Source organism: Balaenoptera physalus (assembly GCF_965194825.1).
Source record: "Balaenoptera physalus genome assembly, chromosome: 2".
Lineage (NCBI taxonomy): Eukaryota > Metazoa > Chordata > Mammalia > Artiodactyla > Balaenopteridae > Balaenoptera > Balaenoptera physalus.
The window spans coordinates 47,983,249-48,002,682 of record NC_138883.1 but is presented as its reverse complement, the minus strand read 5'-3'; the positions used below and the strand labels follow the sequence as shown (position 1 = coordinate 48,002,682).

At 35.0% G+C, this 19,434-nt stretch overlaps 1 protein-coding gene and 1 long non-coding RNA gene across 2 annotated transcripts in view; both read left to right on the top strand.

Annotated features, from left to right (window-relative positions):
• Positions 1-19,434, top strand: part of LOC309654456 — a 354,889-nt gene that overhangs the window by 304,969 nt on the left and 30,486 nt on the right. The window lies entirely within an intron of this gene.
• Positions 1-19,434, top strand: part of GPR137C (G protein-coupled receptor 137C) — a 64,404-nt gene that overhangs the window by 14,484 nt on the left and 30,486 nt on the right. The window contains exons 2-3 of the mRNA XM_082448410.1: positions 16,144-16,187; positions 17,728-17,956. Of these exons, the coding sequence (XP_082304536.1) occupies positions 16,144-16,187; positions 17,728-17,956 (273 nt within the window). The remainder of the gene's footprint in view (positions 1-16,143; positions 16,188-17,727; positions 17,957-19,434) is intronic.

Sequence of the window (19,434 nt, the reverse complement as noted above, 5' to 3'; positions counted from 1 at the left end):
AAACAAAGACCCAACACAGCCAAAAATAAATTAATTAATTAATTTTTAAAAAATTTAAATTTCAAAAAATTGGGATTTCTTAGACTATGTTCTCTCACCCCCAAATAACTCTTTGAATTCAGTAACAGAAATAAGGTGTGAAAGTTTATTTAGAAGAATTTTAAACACTTATGAACACATGGGTAAAGTATGTAATCACAATGAAATTTAGAAAATACTTAGAATATGATAATAAAAATACTACATATCAGAACTTTATATGAAGCAGCTAAACTGGCACACAGAAGTGAATCTGGAACTTTAAATGTTTACATTAGAAAAGAAGAGCCTGAAATTTAGCAAGTTAAGTAAACATCCAATTTTATGTTAAAAAAGAAAAAAAGATAAACCCAAAGGAAACAAGCAGAAGGAAATTAATGTAGAGATTAATAAAATAGAAAACATAATAGTAAAGAGGCTTAACAAAACCAAGAGCTACCTCATACTTTTTTTTCATGGTCAAATTTCTTCAGGGGTGACCATGTACGTACTCACCATCTTCTCACTTCCCCAGCCACTCTAATCTCCTTTGCCCCATCACTCTACCAAAAGAGCTGTTGCCTAAGGCTCACAGTGACCTTCCTATCAACAAGTTCATTAGACACTTTTCAATCCTCACCCAGGTTCATCTCTCAGCAGCAATTGACTCCATATTTTTCTCTATAACACTTCCACTGGCTAGCACACTGTCCTGGATTTTTTTTTTTTTTTTTTATACTACCTTGCTTGCTTCTCCTCATGCTCATCTGCCTCTGCCTTGCCCTCAGAGGTTGAAGTTTCTCAAGACCTAAGCCTAGGTCCCTTGCTCCTGCCAAGTGATTGCATCCACATTCTTGGTATCGTACCACTTAAAAGCAGATGACTCACATACACATATCTATGATCCTAACACAGACTCTGAGCTCTCGCTTTCTATATTCTACACCTATCTGACATCTCTTCAAGGATATCTGAAGCCCTCAGATTCAGCATATCCATATCCAACATATTCCACTGAGCTCAGGATCTTTCCTCCTCCCTCCCCCACTCTACACCTATTTTCCCCAAAACGTCACCTTCCTCTTTTCTTCCCCATTTCAGTGACTGACATTGCTATCCATGTATTTACGTAGTTCAGAAACCTATGAGTCATTGATGCTGCCTTCTCTCTCATATCTCACATTCACCCCATTACCAAATCCTGTCTGTTACCTCTTAACATCTCTTAAGTCCATTCACTTCTTCCCATCCACAATGCCTGGTGCATGCTACCATCTATCTATTGCCTAGTCTATGGCAGTTAGCCTCCTAATTGCTGTGTCTATATCCTCTGGGTCTCACTCAAAAAGAGTGCTTCCTTTAAAACAGGGGTCCCAAACTCAAGGGCCTAGAGGGCCCTGGATATTACCATCTGAGAGATAATAGGGAATGGTGGTGACTATGGTGTACTAGAGAGCATATATCTAAAGAGGGCACTACATTAATTCAGTTCCAGCTGTGAGATGACATTGACAAATCATCTGGTTTTTCAAGAGAAATCAGAAATTTGGATTTTTTTAATAGGAAATCTACTTTTTAAATAATGGAATTGAAGTATTGTTTAAAAAAAAAATACCATAGGCTAACACTGGTTAAGCCAAACAAAACATTTTGTGGATCAGATCCAACCCATAGGCTACTAATTTGTATTTCCTTCTCCTCCCCCTTTTGTTTTTTCTGTATTATCTTCCTTAGAGGAATAAAACAAATCAACACCATATTTTCTTTATAATGTCCATATAACAAAGCTAAATTACATTTAATACCCATCAACATTAGTTAAAATGAACTCTGAGTAATTTACACCTTAACTTATGGGAAGTTTATGTTGTTCTAAGTTTGACCAAATATAAAGAAAGTACCATACATACCGTTGTGATATACCATCAATGTCTGCCTCGCTCTACTATACTATATACATTGCTTTAGGTCAGCCATTATTGTACATTTGTTTTGAAGGAAATTTTGCATGCTCTTCAGTACCTAATACTGTTATATGTGTGATCAGTGCTTAATGACTTGGATGGTTGAGCAAATTCATGGTAAAGTAAAGGAGTTTAAAAGAAATGTTTCCTTCTCTTCCTCCACACAAATAAAATCAGAATCTCTAACTTAGTGAAGTAGAACTTTGCATCTAACTTGTTTTAAATAAAGACAAACTTCTATAAATTAGGTGTCGTTGTTATCTTTTTATTTTAACTTTGTTGAGGGGTCTGTTTAAGTAGTATAATTTCATCAATAGTCCTGAACTAGAATTCTGAGAATATGAGTTCTGGTCCAAATCCTATTGTACTTGGCTAATTGATATTTGTCAAATCACTACTTTTTGGGCCAGTTGTTTAATTTGTAAAGTGGTTAGTCTCAGTGATATCTAAGACGCCTATAGTTCTCATAGTCTGACACTGATAAAGCATCTAGAATTTGAGGGTTTCTTTAAAAAATCTTTTCTTACTTTATGACCTAGTTCTGAAATCTAATACAGTGTCTGTGAATGCTACCTCTGAGATATGAATGCCAATTTTTAAATTACACATATCGTGTTAAAACCAATCAAAGTTTAGTTGTTTAGGACATAAATATTTAAATATTTAGAATCATCTGCTTTCTAAAATAAGGTGTGGCTGTATATTTCAAATCTGTATGTTCTAACTTTTAACAAAAATTCAATTACAGCTGCCATTTTTCATTAGCACGTTGATCACATGCTACAATTTTTTTTCAGCTTTAATCTCTCAGTATAAAAATGCTTAAGTAATATTTTCTTAAACTTTTGTGCTCTTTCCTCAGCTATTGTGTAGGACTTTGTCCAGTTGCTGATCAAGCCACCTAGGCTGGTTTGAGGTGATACTGTGTACTCTAGGGAACTTTTCTGTCATACCATGGAATTAGCAGGTTTTAAGCTAATGTGAATGATCATCATCACTGATTATGTTCAAACTGTTACTATCCTTAAGAAATCTAGATGGAAAGAAAGTAAGCAGTGTTCCTTCTGCTTTTTTCTCCCTTGGGATATTCTATTACTTCTTCTGATACATTCTGCCCTTTTTTTCCCCACCATTATCTGTCAGAACGATATTCTCCAATGACTCTGGCTCTCTGTCTTTATCTTTACAAAAAGCAATTCTGCTATCTTCCTAGTTTGAAAAGCATGAAAGGTTTTATGAAAATCAGTAATATACAATGGGGGATTTTTTGTTGGAAAAACTTTTTAAAGGATAGAACAGTTTCAGCCCAAATACAATTTAGATTAGTTTCCTAACAATTCTAAATCCATAATGTATGAGACTCTTAGTTCAGAAATAAATTCTTTATATTCCTTAATATAAGATATGTTAAATTTTCTTCAGAGCTGTGCATAGTAAACTAATGAGCAATCCATAGTAACCTGTTATATTTCAGGGTGATTTTCAATAATGAAAGCTCACAAATTTTCCTCCTTACTTATAAAATTAATACTTCATTCCTTAAAAAATAGTTATTTATGCTTTTTTAAAAAAAAGTATATTTTTTAAAAAATATACTTCTAGTTAAGTAAAGGGTATGGTAAAAGTACTTGATAGTCTGCAAAACAACACAAAATGAAGGTGTTAAACTGCTTCTAGATCATTATATTTTACTAAACTGATCATTTGGTTTCTGAATATATTTTTCTTGGGCATGTTAATTCTGCAAATCTTGAACAACTAACAAATAGTTGCAGTAACATATATATGACACTACTATTAATAAAGCAGTATTTGTCACCCTAAAAAGGAAGGAATTAACTTGAACTATGTACCATCAAAGATCTAAATGTACAAATGTATCAAAGAAAATCAGGATCCCTATGAGCCTTGAATTAGGAGTCAGGACACCTGGATTTTAATCCTTTCAATTTCCTGTGTATTCCTAGATAATCCACTTAATCTCTAAAGCACAGCTTTATTTATAAAATTAAGTTATTGAATTAAATCTCTAAGGTTTCTCTTAGTCCAGGAGAAACCGGGACAAGTTTCCAGTTGTTCTATCCCAGCAGAGTCTTATGGACAGTGCTTATTCTCCTAGCAACAATATGTGACAACACCTATGAAGTATTGCCAACCAGGAGAGCTCACCTAAGACATGCTGTCCAGGTTTTTTACTGGGGATCAGTCAGATAGGCATGGAGCATCTCCCTGGCAGACTTTAATTACTCAGTCTCCAACCTCTTCAAAGGTCAAAATGATACCAAATGGCCTAGGTCACATTAACCACATGTTAGCATAAATTATGGTGGACACATGGCCACCAGAAATCACATTGTTAGCATAAATTATTTGGTATGGCCCAAGGCCCCAGGTAAACAAAGACATTCTTATCAGGCAAGATATTCCAAGGATTCAGAAATATCTTCCAAGAGCTAGGCAAGAGCCAGATCTTTCTGTGGAATGTGCAGGGTTTAGACAACTCAGGCCTGCTGAGTCAATCCTTTGCTGCATACTTTTCAGTGAAGTAATCCTCTAGAGCCTTCTTGAGAAAGGGTGCTTGGTGAGCAATTTCTGGGGGCTTTTCATGGCAAATATTTTTTGCTCTACTGTCATATTTGATTGATAGTTTATAGAATTTTAGGTTGGAGATAATTTTCCCTGAGGATTTTTAAGGTGTTGCTCCACTTCCAGTGTTGTTATTGAAGCTTGAAAGCCATTCTGATTCTTGATCCTTTCTATGTGAATTGTTTTTTTCTTTACTGAAAACTATTAGATTTTTCTTTGACCCTAGTGTTCTGAAATGATGTCTCTTCACGTGGGTCTGTTTTCTATCCATTTTGCTGGGCATTGAACATGCCTTTTTAATTTAGTCACATGTATCCTTTAGTTTAGGGAAACATTCTTGAATTTTTCATTGATTTTCTCCCCTCCTTTGTTTCTGTTCTCTCCTTCTGGAACTCCTAACATTTGGATGTTGGACATCCAAACAGACCTTTTTCTTACCTCTTCTGTCCTATTTTTCATCTGTCTTTTGTCTCTACTTTTTTTAGGGAGATTCCCCCAACTTCTAGCCCTTCTCTTGACATTTTAATTTCTACTAGCTTGTTTAATTTCTATAAACTCTTTTTTTTTCCTCTGAACTTCTTTTTATTAACAGCATCTTGTTTTTGTTTCATGAGTGCAATATTTTATCTCTCTGATTCTATTAATAATAGCATTGTTTGTTTAGTTTTTTCTTTATAGTTTTCTTTTTTCTATTAGTTTGCTGTGATCTCTATCTTTCATTGAAAACTTTTGAGCTATCTGGTTATCCTTGGCTGTCTGTTCATAATTAAGAGTGGAAGCTCTAAGCATGTGGGTGAGGCATGTACACACTAGGTGATCTGGCTGGACGATTTGTTAGGGAACCTATGATGCTGGTATACTTAGGTCTTTCCTCTTGGGCCACTCAGATTTCTCTGGGGGAAAAGTATTCTAATCCTTTAGAGAATAAAGGTGTAGTTTATAACACTTTGAGAACCTAGTCAGGGAAGAGGGTTTGGGCATGGGGGAATCCCTTTACTTGGTGTTCATTACTAATCTCCCTGTTTTTTGGAATGGTGCCAAACTATCAACTGTGCCTGCCATCTAACTCTTACTCCAGGCCAGAATAGCCTCTTCAGAGAATAAACACCCAGATATATGGCAGAATGAATAAGTGGCATTTCAGGGCATGGACTAGGGAAAGAGATTTAGGGATCTAACTGCTCTTAAACAGCTTTTATCTACCCCTGTTTTAGCCTCTTCCACCTCTCAGTTCCAGTGATACTTGGTTCTCTTGGTTCCTGAACCTTTTGAAGATTTTGAAATATTTATCAGGTTGGTTCTCAGTCCTCCTCACTACTGGCTTGGGATTCATCACATTTTGTTGATGATCCCTAAGACCACCCTCAGCCTCAGTGATTTGCTAGAAGGACTTACAGTTGTTATACTCATGGTTACAGTTTGTTACAGTTCATGGATAGGGTAAAATCAGCAAAGGGAAAAGACACATGGAGTGAGGTCCAGAGGAAACCAGGAACAAGCTTCCAAGAGTCCTCTCCCAGTAGGGCCACAGGATATGCTTAATTCCTTCCATAATGAGTTGTGACAACACGTGCAATGTTACTTACCAAGGAAGCTCATTAGAAACTCAGTGCCAAAGTTTTTTATTGGGGCTTAGTCATGTAAGCACTCTTTGCCCAACACCAAAATTCCAGACTTCCATAAGGAAAGCAGGTGTTGTGTATAAACCATATTGTTTGCACAAAAAGCTTAGGCACAATGAAATACATTTATCATTTAGGGAATGGTGAGAATCTTCCCAAAAATCCAAGTTCCCAAATGCCAGCCAAGTACTAGCCTTACAAGCAGGCTTTTCTAAGGATAGCAGTCTCAGGCATACTATATTAACTCTTTTCTGCATACATATCCATCTGCTTTCTAGCTTCCAACACTTTGTTATTGTATCCTTTCCCATTCTACTCACATTTATGGGTTTATATCTTTTAAGAAAATCCCTTCGCTATTGTTTTAGTGGAGTTTCAGGTGAGGACAATTAGACATGTATCTTCAGTATTAACCTGGAATTTTATTAAATTGTAAATCAAAACACCCCACTTTAATTGTGTAAAATCATTTTTAAGCAACTTGAGAGAAAACAGACTAAGCAAACAGAAGAAACTTTAAATTTAAAAAAAGATGTTAGTATCCTTAGGGAGTGACAAAAAGAGATTGTATCCTCTGTATCCTAGAAAGAAGAGGCTGCTGTAAAGAAAAAATATTTAGAAGATTTAAAAAAAGGAGTTTTTAAAAAATGAAATATAGGATAGGCATTGAAAGAGAACATCTGAGAAAAGTCTGGCTACTCACCTTATAGCTAAGGCATATAAAAGCTTCATTTTTTAAATATGCAGCACTAGCAATGACAAGCTTGGGAATGGTGCACTGCTCTCCATAGGAACTTAAATTGAGATGGAAACTAAGGAAAATTCTTCTGTGAAAGAAATCTACATAGTTGGAAATATATGCCTATCTATTCAGAATGGGGAAGAGACTTTGTTCACCCCAATTTATTTTTGCATCAATTCCAAAGTTTATATAGATATGTTCTCCAATAAAGTTTCTATTTCAAATCAACAAACATGGGAAAATTGACTTGACAAAAAGAAATTGTATAGAAAAGCACCCATTCTATAGGTATTTCATTATCTACTGTCTCCAAGCATGGTTCTGAATGCCATGGGGGACAGTAAATGATATATAGCTCCATGGTGACTCTTCCTCAAATCTTGGGATACCTGTATTAACTAAACTTATATTAGATAACATTCAGAAATAAAATATATTTATCATACTCTCATCTTTCTTCCCTTTACTTGAAGAACTAAATAGGGAGACAAAAGATGAGAGTCTGAATTATAAAATAACAAAATCATTTCAGATCACTCATAAATAGGTTAAATATTTTAAAATAAAATAAGTTTGCTAGTGATAACAGTGTTTTAAATCTTCATTAATTCAAAAATTATAAACCGATATTTTCTAAATTAGGGACTACCAGTTTGTAGGTAGGGAAAAAGGTAGGTTATATGATGAAAAACATTTGATATCCATCAACCCATATAATTGTTCATAATTTTAGAATAAAGAATAATATCCTTCTAAAATAGCCCATTTAAATTCTAAAATTTGTGTGGAAATGCAAAAGACCCCAAATAGCCAAAGTAATCTTGAGAAAGAAGAACAGAGCTGGAGATATGCTCCTGACTTCAGACTATACTACAAAGCTAAGTCATCAAAGCAGTCTATCACTGGCACAAAAACAGACTCATAGATGAATGGAACAGAATAAAGAGCTGAGAAATAAACCCATGCACTTATGGTCAATTAATCTAGGACAAAAGAGGCAAGAATATACAATGGGGAAAAGACAAGTCTCTTCAATAAGTGGTGTGGGAAAAATGAACAGCTACATGTAAAAGAGTGAAATTAGAACATATTCTCACACCATATACAAAAATAAACTCAAAATGGATTAAAGACCAGAAGCCATAAAACTCCTAGAAGAAAACATAGGCAGAACACTCTTTAACCTGAATCATAGCCATATTTTTTTGGATCTAAGGCAAAGAAAACAAACACAAAAATAAACAAATGGGACCCAATCAAACATAAAAGCTTTTGTATAGCAAAGGAAACCATCAACAAAACAAAAAGACAACCTACTGAATGGGAGAAAATATTTGCAGATATGACAAATAAGGGGTTAATATCCAAAACAGAAACAGCTCATTCAACTCAACATCAGTAAAAACAAACAACCTGATTAAAATATGGGCAGAAGACCTAAACAGACATTTTTCCATAGAAGACATATAGATGGCCAAGAGGCACTAGTCATCAGAGAAATGCAAATCAAAACCACATTGAAATATCACCTCACACCTGTTAGAATGGCTATCATCAAAAAGACCACAAATAAATGTTGGTGAGGATGTGGAGAAAAAGGAACCCTTATACACTGTTGGTGGGAGTGTAAATTGGTGCAACCACTATGGAAAACAGTATGGAGTTTCCTTAAAAACTAAAGATAAAGCTACCATATGATCAAGCAATTCCACTCTTGGGTTTATATCTGAAGAAAGTGAAAACACTAATTCAAAAAGATACATGCACCCCAATGTTCATAGCAGCATCATTTACAATAGCCAAAATATGGAAACAACCTAAGTGTCCATCAACAGATAAATGCATAAAGAAGATGTGGTATACACATACAGTGAAGTACTACTCAGCCATAAAAATAGGATGAAATTTTACCATTTGCAACAACATGGATGTACTTGGAGGGTATTATGCTCAGTAAAATAAGTCAGACAGAGAAAGACAAATACCGTATGTTATCATTTGTATGTGGAATCTAAAAAATAAATGAATGAATATAACAAAACAGAAACAGACTCACGGATATAGAGAACAAACTAGTGGTTACTTGGGAGAGAGGGTAGAGGGGGTATTAAGATAAGGGTATTAAGAAGTACAGACTCCTATGTACACAGTACATAAACTGCAAGGATATATTATACAACACAGGGAATATGGCCAATATTTTATAATAACTTTAAATGGAGTATAATTTACTAAAAATTTTTGAATCACTATGTTGTACACCTGAAACTAATATAATCAAATATACTTCAGTTTTTTTAAATGTTTAATTAAAAAATAAAATAAAATGGCCCATTTATTCATTTTTTCTGATACTAAGAAAGACCTGGAAATATATGGCCCCTCTGATATAAATTGGCATCAGCAAATCATTTACATGTATCCTATTTACCATTCTAAACTTCTGGAAATCTACATAAAGTACATGTTTACTGTGCTTCATGAACTATCATTCACTGTCTTAACATCTTAACAAATGATAATTGCTTGACATTTTTTATATTAATTTTGTTTACCTAGCATCATGTCCTGTTAGCTATATTCTACAAAATACTTGGAATCTACTAATATCAGGTCATCATTTTTAACCTTATTATAATCTCAATGTGATTGAAACACCTGGTTGTGTTTATATGATGCATTGTAACATTCTGCAAATCTGGGACGACTGCTGACCTTTAATTCTGTCCTTGTTCAGCTCAACTCCCTCTCACACTCATTATTTATCCCATCCCATGACCTTTTAGATTACACTTTCTACCCTGTCCCCATTCTCTTCTTCATTTGAACCTTTTAAATGCCTTCACTGAAATCTAGCTTTTTCCAGACAACCCTTTGTAAACACCCCATCTCAATTTGTGGGAAGAACAGTTAGCCTGTTTTATGTTTCCCAGTACTCCTTCTAATGTTATACCATCATCATCTCTCTTAAACCCATGCCATCTGATTAGGTCATCACTGGCTATAATAATAACTTCCACTTTCCTGGATGAATCATCACTTTCTTTCTCCTGGCCTTGTCTCTTGAACATCTATAGATGTTCTTCAAAGCCCATATTGATAATGCATCCAATGTCTCTCAGTTCAGTGGCTTCTCAGAGCTCTAAAACCCTCCATTTCTATTTGAGCTACTCAACAGCATGACCACACCTTGGATCAACTCTTGAAAATGAAGCAATTCTTTCCAACCAGTTTCTTCTCTTTCCCCTTATACATCTGGAATTCATCCCTTTATATGTTTTTTACCCTCATCCTAACCTTTACTCACTTTGCCCCTTTTGTTTCCCCACTCCATTAGCTTCTTTTTGATGTTATTTGCATTTAGAACCTATGGTCAGTCTAGTATTCCTCATCCCTTGACTTTGCTGTGCCGATGTGGTTCACTCACCCACTTTTTCTTTCTCTACAATAGCTCCACATGTCTAAATAGTTCTAAATTTTTGCTTGAAAAATGCAGTGTAGTTATTTGAACTTTTTATAATGGCATCTTTTTTTTCTGTTAGAATGTTTCAATTTTCAAATTAGGAACCCTTACTGACCACATATACTGTCAACTGCCTAACTTTAACTGGACCTCTCTGCTTCTCAATATAATCTTTAATAGCCCTTCTATTCATGTGTTCCAAATGTTTTCCATATTCCAAGGGCTTAAATCTAACATCCCTTCTGAGGATATGACCTTGCCTCCTACTTTACTAGAAAAGAATAGAATCCATCTGCCAAATTCTCTCATCCATCTTCTTTACATCAAAATGTTGTGTCTATGCTACATCCCCATTTCTTTCTTTTTTTTTTTAATGAATTAGTTCCATCCTTTTCTCCCCCTTTTTTTTTTTAATTTTTATTTATTTATCTATTTATTTTTGGCTGTGTTGGGTCTTCGTTTCTGTGCGTGGGCTTCCTCTAGTTGCGGCGAGCGGGGGCCACTCTTCATCGCGGTGCACAGGCCTCTCACTATCGCGGCCTCTCTTGTTGTGGAGCACAGGCTCCAGACACGCAGGCTCAGTAGTTGTGGCTCACGGGCCCAGTTGCTCCGCGGCATGTGGGATCTTCCCTGACCAGGGCTCAAACCCGTGTCCCCTGCATTGGCAGGCAGATTCTCAACCACTGCACCACCAGGGAAGCCTCCCATTTCTTATTCTAGCAAAGAGGGGTTTGTAGATTATTTTAAATTTTCTGTGCAGACCTCCAAGTTTTTTTTCAACTATCTTTTCTACCCTCTTGACTCAATAGTATGTGTTTTCCTTTTCAGGGCTGACCTGCCTCACCTAGAGCCTTCTTTAACAATTGAACTCTCCTTTCCTCACTCCCACTCTCCTCCATTTACCATTTCACTCCCTCTAGTTCATTTTCGATCAGCAGATTATTAAATCAGAAACTGTGAAAGTCTGGGATTTTACCCTACTTGAAAGCTGACAGGTTAGCCTGCCACAGTTTTATAATACATATACCAACAGAAAACAGAAGACCCATGGGTCAGAGAAAAAGACCATTTATTACTCATGGCAAAAAAACAAAAAGCAACCAAAGCAATGTTTTGAATCAAGTGCCCAAGCCCAATTCCTGTAAGGCAACACAGTGAGAGCCAGATGTTACCTGTGTATGCAGCAAGGTGTGTTACAGGAGAGAAACCCCAAAATGAGGAAGACAGACAGACCTTATCTTTACTCTGGAATGTAAGCAAATCTCCACCAAGGAGAGAGAGGAAGACTTTACTCCCCTGGAATATCTCCAGGGAGGGAAATGTTCTCTATATTATACCAGTCAGGAGACAGATCTTCCCTCTGACCCTAAGGTAGACACTATCTCTAATTTTCAAGGATGTTTGCTGTGCAAACCCCTTGCATAGTAGAAAACCTGGCATGCAGAAACCTGCAATATTCCAATACATGATTTCCAATACAAATTTTCCTTTTCTTATCTCCTATCTTCAAATATATAGTCTGTGCTTACTGCCTTTGTCATCTTACTTCCTTGCATTTTTTCCTGTCATTCCCCTGAAAACTATTCTCTTCAAGATACCTCAATCAAATGGTTGTTTCTTAATTATTCTTGACTTTTTGCAGAATTTAACAAAGGCTGAACTTTCTTCCTTTCACCTCTAAACTACTCCACTGCTGTGACTAGTCTGATTCTTAAGTCTGTGTCCTTTGCTCATCTCTCTTTTCTCCACTTTTTGGGCTTTTTCATTTTGACTATTAAATGTGAACATATCACAGGTTGATTTCTCATTCTACATTTGTTCCCCCAAATATATTCTACTTTGAGTTGCAGCTGTCACCTCTGCAGGTGATTGTGATTTACTTCTTATATTCCAAAACTCACCTGCCATCTCTATTTCTGCCTATATCTAATAAATTTTAAAACTAAGAATCAATTCTATGACCTGACTTTTTAAAATTGTTGTTAGTGGGACTTTCATTCTATCAGTTCTTTAGATTCAAAACCTGAGAATGAGATTGCGTGGACTCACTCAAATGCAACAGTCTTTTAACTGGAATTCTTTATGCCATTCTAATCCATTGTCTACACTGTCACCTAAGAAATCACTTGAGCATCAAATAATATTACAGAGTTTGTGGGAGTTAAGGTCTAATCCTTTGACATTTTTATACAAGGTCTCCATGATTGGACGACTGCTTTCCCCCTTCAGTTTCCGCTTGTGCTGTATTTCCCATACTCGCCCACACCACAACAAGATGCCAAAGTACTTGCTTTGACCTAAATTCACTGCTCATTTATTCAAACATTTTCTGAACCTACTGTGAACCAGGTATCATGCTGGGCACTGGGGCTATACATATGAGTAAGTTACAGTCTCTCTTAAGAGGGGAATAAAAATGTAAATAAATGCCATAAAGTATGATTTGTAATGCAGGGATACAGAGTGGTTTCCCTCTTCCTAAGGCACTTAAGGCGACAACATAAAAAATGATATAGAATAAGGTGTTGAAGGATGAGTTTGAATTTGCTCTATGACCATGAAATCATATTTCAGGTAAAGTAAAAGCATGTACAGAGGCACGGAGATGTGAAATTAAACCCCTTATTTGAAAGTTGTAAATAATTCATAATGAGCAGACCATAAGATTGAAGACGAGGATAAAAGGATATAATGATGGGAAGGTGGAACTAGGTGATAAAAGACCTTTTCTGTATCAAAGGAGTATGGGCTTTTTCCCGGAATAGTATGATCAGATTTACTTTTTTAAAAGAAGGTGTTCCATCATAATAGTAATTTATTCAGGCAAGAATGATTGATAGATGCTAAAACTAGCGCATGGAAGTTTGACGAATAAAAGATATTTACTAGTCTCTGAATACCTCTCCACATGATACTCATTACAGTGGGAAAAACAGTAACTTAACCATGGAGAAACCTTGTAGATACCATCTTAACCAATGATCAAAGTTAACATCACAGTACCGGGACAAATCAACATCAGGAACCTCATGATATAATGCACTGAGAAGAATGCAGCGCCATCATTTCTGTGGTATTCCTACCAAAATGCAAATTCTGAATCTAATCATGAGGAAACATCTGATAAACCCAGTGAGAAGCATTCTACAAAATCACTGGTCTGAACTCTTTAAAACTGAATATCATGAAAGACAACGGGGAAAAATGACAAGGGATTAAATATACATGAAATCTATGTGTAATCTTGGATTTTTCCCTCCCGTAAATGGCATTTTGGGGACCAAATGGCAAAATCTGAATAAGGTCTGCAGATTAGATAATGGTGTTTTATCAGCATCCAGTTTTATGATTTTTATAATCATACTGATTATATAAGAGAATTTCTTTTTTAAGGAAGTATACATTGAAATATTTAGAGGTAAAGGGGCATCATATATGCAACTTACTCAAATGATTTTTTAAATCATATATAGAACATGTTCATGTATAGGACATGTTTATAGCAGCATTATTCACAGTATCCAAAAGGTAGAAGCTACTCAGGTGATCATCAGTGGATGAATGTTTAAACAAAATATGATATGTACATAAAATGGAATATTATTCAGCCTTAAAAGGAAGGAAATTCTGACACATCTACATGTATGATGTCATGGATGAACCTTGAAGACATTATGCTGAGTGAAATAAGCCAGTCACAAAAGGACAAATATTGTATAATTTCCCTTATATGAGGTACCTAGAGTAGCCAAATTCATAGAGACAGAAATTAGAATGGTGGTTGCCAGAGGCTGGAGGGGAGAGGAATAAGGAGTTATTGTTTGATGGATATAGAGTTTCAATTTGGGAGGATGAAAAAGTTTTGGAGATGGTTGATGGTGATGGTTGCACAACAATGTGAATGTACTCAGTGCAACGAAACTGTACACTTAAAAATGGGTTAAATTGTAGTTTTATGTCATATATATTTTAGTACAATTTTTAGGTAAAAATATAACATGTAGAGAGGCGAGAATAAAGGAAAAAGAGCAAAATGAATAGTTATCTTCTAAAGATACAGATGGAGTTAAGAATGGAAGCAGAGAGACCAAGTAAAAGGCTATATAGTAGTAAAGACAAAGAAAACAGATGTATCTGAGGATGATTTAAGTGGTACAATTTGAGATTAATAGGGCAGTATTTTAGAATCCTCTATCACATATAGCTTGTTAACCAAAATACAATAGATATGAGTAGACGCACAGGCTGCTATCTTTGCCTGAGCATTTACCTGTCTAACACTCATTTATCCTTCATAACTTGACTCAAATGTGACTTCTCTAAGTCCTGCCTGCCTGACCCTTTACACAGTCTCCCTTCTTTCCCCTTACCTCTCACCATTTCCTGTAATGAATTAGTCTATCTCCCTTCTTAGCTGTTGTGGTAGCATCTTTTGCATTGATGACATAATGTTTCAAAATAGTTGGTTTATCTCTTTCTTCCATATACTGAGCTCCTTGAGGGCAGAAACAGTTACTGTATGTATGAATCCATGGTACCCTTCATAGTGTGTGCTCAGTAACTGTTTGAATGAAATCAGTAAGTTATTGAGTACTTACACTGTTTTCCTTTATAATGTTCTGTACTTGCCTCTTTCTTTCCAGGCCCCCTCCACACCCCACTCAAAGTTCATACTCTATTTCAGTAGTCTTGTAATTAGTCTTTCAACTTCTAGTCTGAAGTTTCTCTGCAGTTGCCTTACGTTGATGCCAGATTAATGAAATTCTGTGATTTGGAGTGCTTACGTAAAAACCCTCCATATCTTCCCATTATCTAAATAATAAAGTCCATATTCACCAGTTAGGAATTGAGACCTTCCACAGTATGTTTTCAGAAGTTACCATGTTTATTTCAAATTCTACTTAACCTACCTGCTTAACTTTATTCATCAAATATTTGAGGACCTGCCTTTTGCAAGGCTTTATGAAGAAAGTAACTTTACTAAATATGATCTCATCTTTGTGTTCATTTTTTGTTCCCTTCTTTCTTTTTACTATTTTATTTCATCTTAGGGGTAAATAATATTGGGAGAACACTCACCCATATTCATATTTAAGTAAGTTGTTCCATTTTAAGACAAAACATGAGTGCTATAATGAAGTTTAGAATAGGTGGCAAGCCATCCTGCCCATTGTCTGGCTTATTTGCAAAACAGAAACAGACTCACAGACTTAGAGAACGAACTTATGGTTACCAAGGGGAAGGGTAGCAGGGAGGGATAGTTAGGGAGTTTGGGATTGACATGTACACACTGCTATATTTAAAATGGATAACCAACAAGGACCTACTGTATAGCACAGGGAACTCTGATTGATATTCTGTAATAATCTAAATGGGAAAAGAATTTGAAAAAAAATAGATGCATGTATATGTATAACTGAATCACTTTGCTGTACACCTGAAACTAACACAACATTGTTAATCAACTATACTCCAATGTAAAAAATAAGTTCAATAAATGTTTAAACTGAATTAATTCTGTTTAAAAATATAGAAATTTAAGATTATACCATAGAAAGTTATTAATTTATTATATTAAACCTTTGGAAATCTGACTATTTTTTCTTCAGCGTAGTTCAACTGTTAACTTTTGAGTTTTGCTTGCTATCTATTATTTGTTGTATCACTTTGAAACACAAAATCAAAACAAATTTAAGAATACTATATTACATGTGTTTTCAAAACTTTCTTTCTGTACTCTCTTTATAGGTTATATGTAAAGTCAGATGTGCAACTGAACTTGACAAACACAAGTAAGTTTCATGAGTAGCAAGATCTATATTTTTTTTCACAGTACACTTCTCAAGGTAGAAGGGCTTTGTAGTTGAGGGTGCCTTAGCAGTTTTATAGAAGATCAAGTAGTTAGATTAGTTCATAGGAAGTGAATTGAGTAATCTGGTCTTTCCCCTTCAGCAGTAGTGCTGCCAAACACTTTTTTTTGCTGCTCTGTCACTGGCCCGCTTCAGATGTCAGATGTTTTAGTACTGTTTCTTAGGGTCCACAAATACTCAAGATAGATTATGCTGTTTAGAGTAAGAATATATAGTACAGTTCCATGAAATAAGTAATATTTCAGTACTGATTCACCTCAAAAATGAGATTGCTAAACCTGGGAATCAGAAGCCTTGGGTTTCAGACCAATTCTCCCACAAACTTGCCAGCTATGCAACTCATCTAACCTCTTGGTGCTTTGTTTCCTAAACTACTATAATCCCCTGGATGCATGGATAATTTCAAGGTCCATTTTGGGTTTCAAAGTATATAATTTTTGTTTTTAGTATTTAATCTGAGAGAATATTAAGATCTAAACTTCTCAAACTAAAATCTTTGTACCTTGCATGTATACTTAATAAAGATTGCTTGTTACAGATTACACATTACCTTCAATTTTTCCTTGTGTAAATTACTCCCAAAGGCAAACAACATTTTATGATTCCCACTATTGAAAGTGACCAAAATGGAAGATATTAGAATGGCAAATAAATTTCTAGATCATGTTAATTTGGGGTATAAATGTATTTGAACTAGGATTACTTTCATACAGGAAGCTGTTCCAGCTACTTGATACAGACAGCCACACCTTACCTGAAGAGTTTAAAAATTAGAGGTGGTCCAATTTTTCTTAGGGGGAAGTGGTTAAGCATTTTACTTTGGGAGTAGTTCTGTATGCATAGTAAATATGCAACTTTATAAGAAGATGAGGTATTGATGAGTGTGTGAAACTCTACATATATTGTCCCTATGTTCCTCTTCAGTCTTGTTTGAAAGAAATGTTTGCTATAGATAATCAGATGTTCATAAAACTGAACATTGTTTAAAACACATTTCCCTTACCTCTTAAAGTTAATATTAGAGGTCAATTTAAATTTATATACTGTATATTAATTTTCCAAGCAAATTATAAAAACCTGATAATTCTTAGAATGGAAAGGTCAATGAAAATGTGCTCAGCAGTTACAAAAATGAAAAATTCAGGATTACTTGAATTACTGTTAAAATAGTCCAATATTATTCTTCCTGGTAGAGACAACTGAATTCAAGTCCACATGAGATTATTTTTAAATTAGTGCTTTAGAATCTCATGCCATTTTTAAATGGCTTAGATACTAATTTCATAATGGCAAAAATATCCCAAGTAACTCCAAGTAATTATTTAATTTATATTTAATGAAATTACAAGCAGTTTAAACTGAAGGAATTATTGTACTTAAAGTAAGTACACACTAATTCAGTATTAAGTTTAATTTCTCATTAGTTTTATAAACAGCTAATAAACTCATTTTTTTCTTTCAGAATTCTGTTGCATTTGGGCTTTATATTGGCAAGCCTTCTCTTTTTAGTGGTGAACTTGACTTGTGCCATGCTAGTCCACGGAGATGTCCCAGAAAATCAGTTGAAATGGACTGTGTTTGTTCGAGCATTAATTAACGATAGCCTGTTTATTCTTTGTGCCATCTCTTTAGTTAGTTACATATGCAAAATTACAAAAATGTCATCAGCAAATGTCTACCTCGAATCAAAGGTAAGTATAGTTCTTAAATTTATACTTGAAAATCTAACTTCAAATCTTCAACCTATGAACCATATTTTAAGGGAAATTTTATAATTCTTTAAAAAGCATTCGAATGTCAGGTACATTTTTGAGCGTGAAAGAATGATCACAAGAAATTAAAAGGTATTCAAAACTTAGCCCTTACAAAACAATGTTTTTTTAAAAAAAAGAAGCTCATCATGAGCATATTGTATTTTCTATGACTTATATCCTCTACACTGGAGGCTAATTAAATGATATAAACCAGAATTTATACGAATGTATCACAAATAGTCTAATATACAAAGCCGTACTAGCAACTTAAGATTTCATCAGTAAGGGTGACAGTATTGCCATTAAACAAATTTACCTCATCATGTCTATTCGTATTTGGGTTAGCAATGTTAAGATGTCATATTGGTAAAGGGGTGTTTATTTGTATAAAGGTTTAGAAAATGTTACTTCACCCCATAATATGAAGTCCCTATGACATTTGAAACAGCTAGTCATGTAACTAAATTTATAAATGCCTTGCTTCTCCCTTTCCTTATACTTTAGGTCAGTAAACAAAAGCCAGTGTTAACCTATTAACAGAAAACCATGAATGTTTCTACTGTTGTTGATTGACAATGTGGTTGAGTGATGAATCAGTGTCCCAGTGTATGTATGGCATTGGATGTGGGGTATAGATGTATGGATATTGGCTCATAGCCCATCGCAAGCTGAGTTCCTCATCTATGCTTCCAGAGTGGCATTGGGCTCGTTGGGCTTATGCATACATACAAGCTTGCTTTAATGTGGCCTCATTGCCTATTCACTGAAGATAAACAAGATAGCGTCTTAAACAGAACAGTCTTCTGAAATATTTTTAGACTTCTGTATTGTTATTATCCTTAATGTAATCCTACTGAAGTTAATTAAATGCATGGTAATTAACTTGTCCTTTAAGTTTACGTGGCGATGTTACCTTTATTTTTTAAACATATATCAGTAGAAATATAAATATAGAAATAAAAATAGAAATAGAGGAGAGAGAGAGAGCCAGATAGACAGACAGACTTACTTTCAACCCATTAATCTCACCTGGAAAATTATTTTATTCAACTTCTAAACTTTTACTTCCTAAAAGTTAAATATTTTAGCTAACTCTGGCTTCAGTTTCAGTGTTAAGAATAATGCACTCACTGTTGTGGTGCATAACCTTTTGGTGTTATGAGGTAACACCAAAGCAACAGCACCTTTTCATAGTGTGATAACATCACCATAGAATCCATACCTCTTGTTGTCTAGTGATAAAGCATACATAGATGTGGTTGAATTTAAAGAGCTTCTTTTCTGAATACCTAGCAACTTTCTAAGTTTGGTTTTACTCACTCTGATATAGAAAATTCTCTGAATAGAGTTAAGTTGCCAGTCTCAGGAGGGAAGTTCATCTGATAACTCCTCCAGAATTATTTCAGATACCTTCC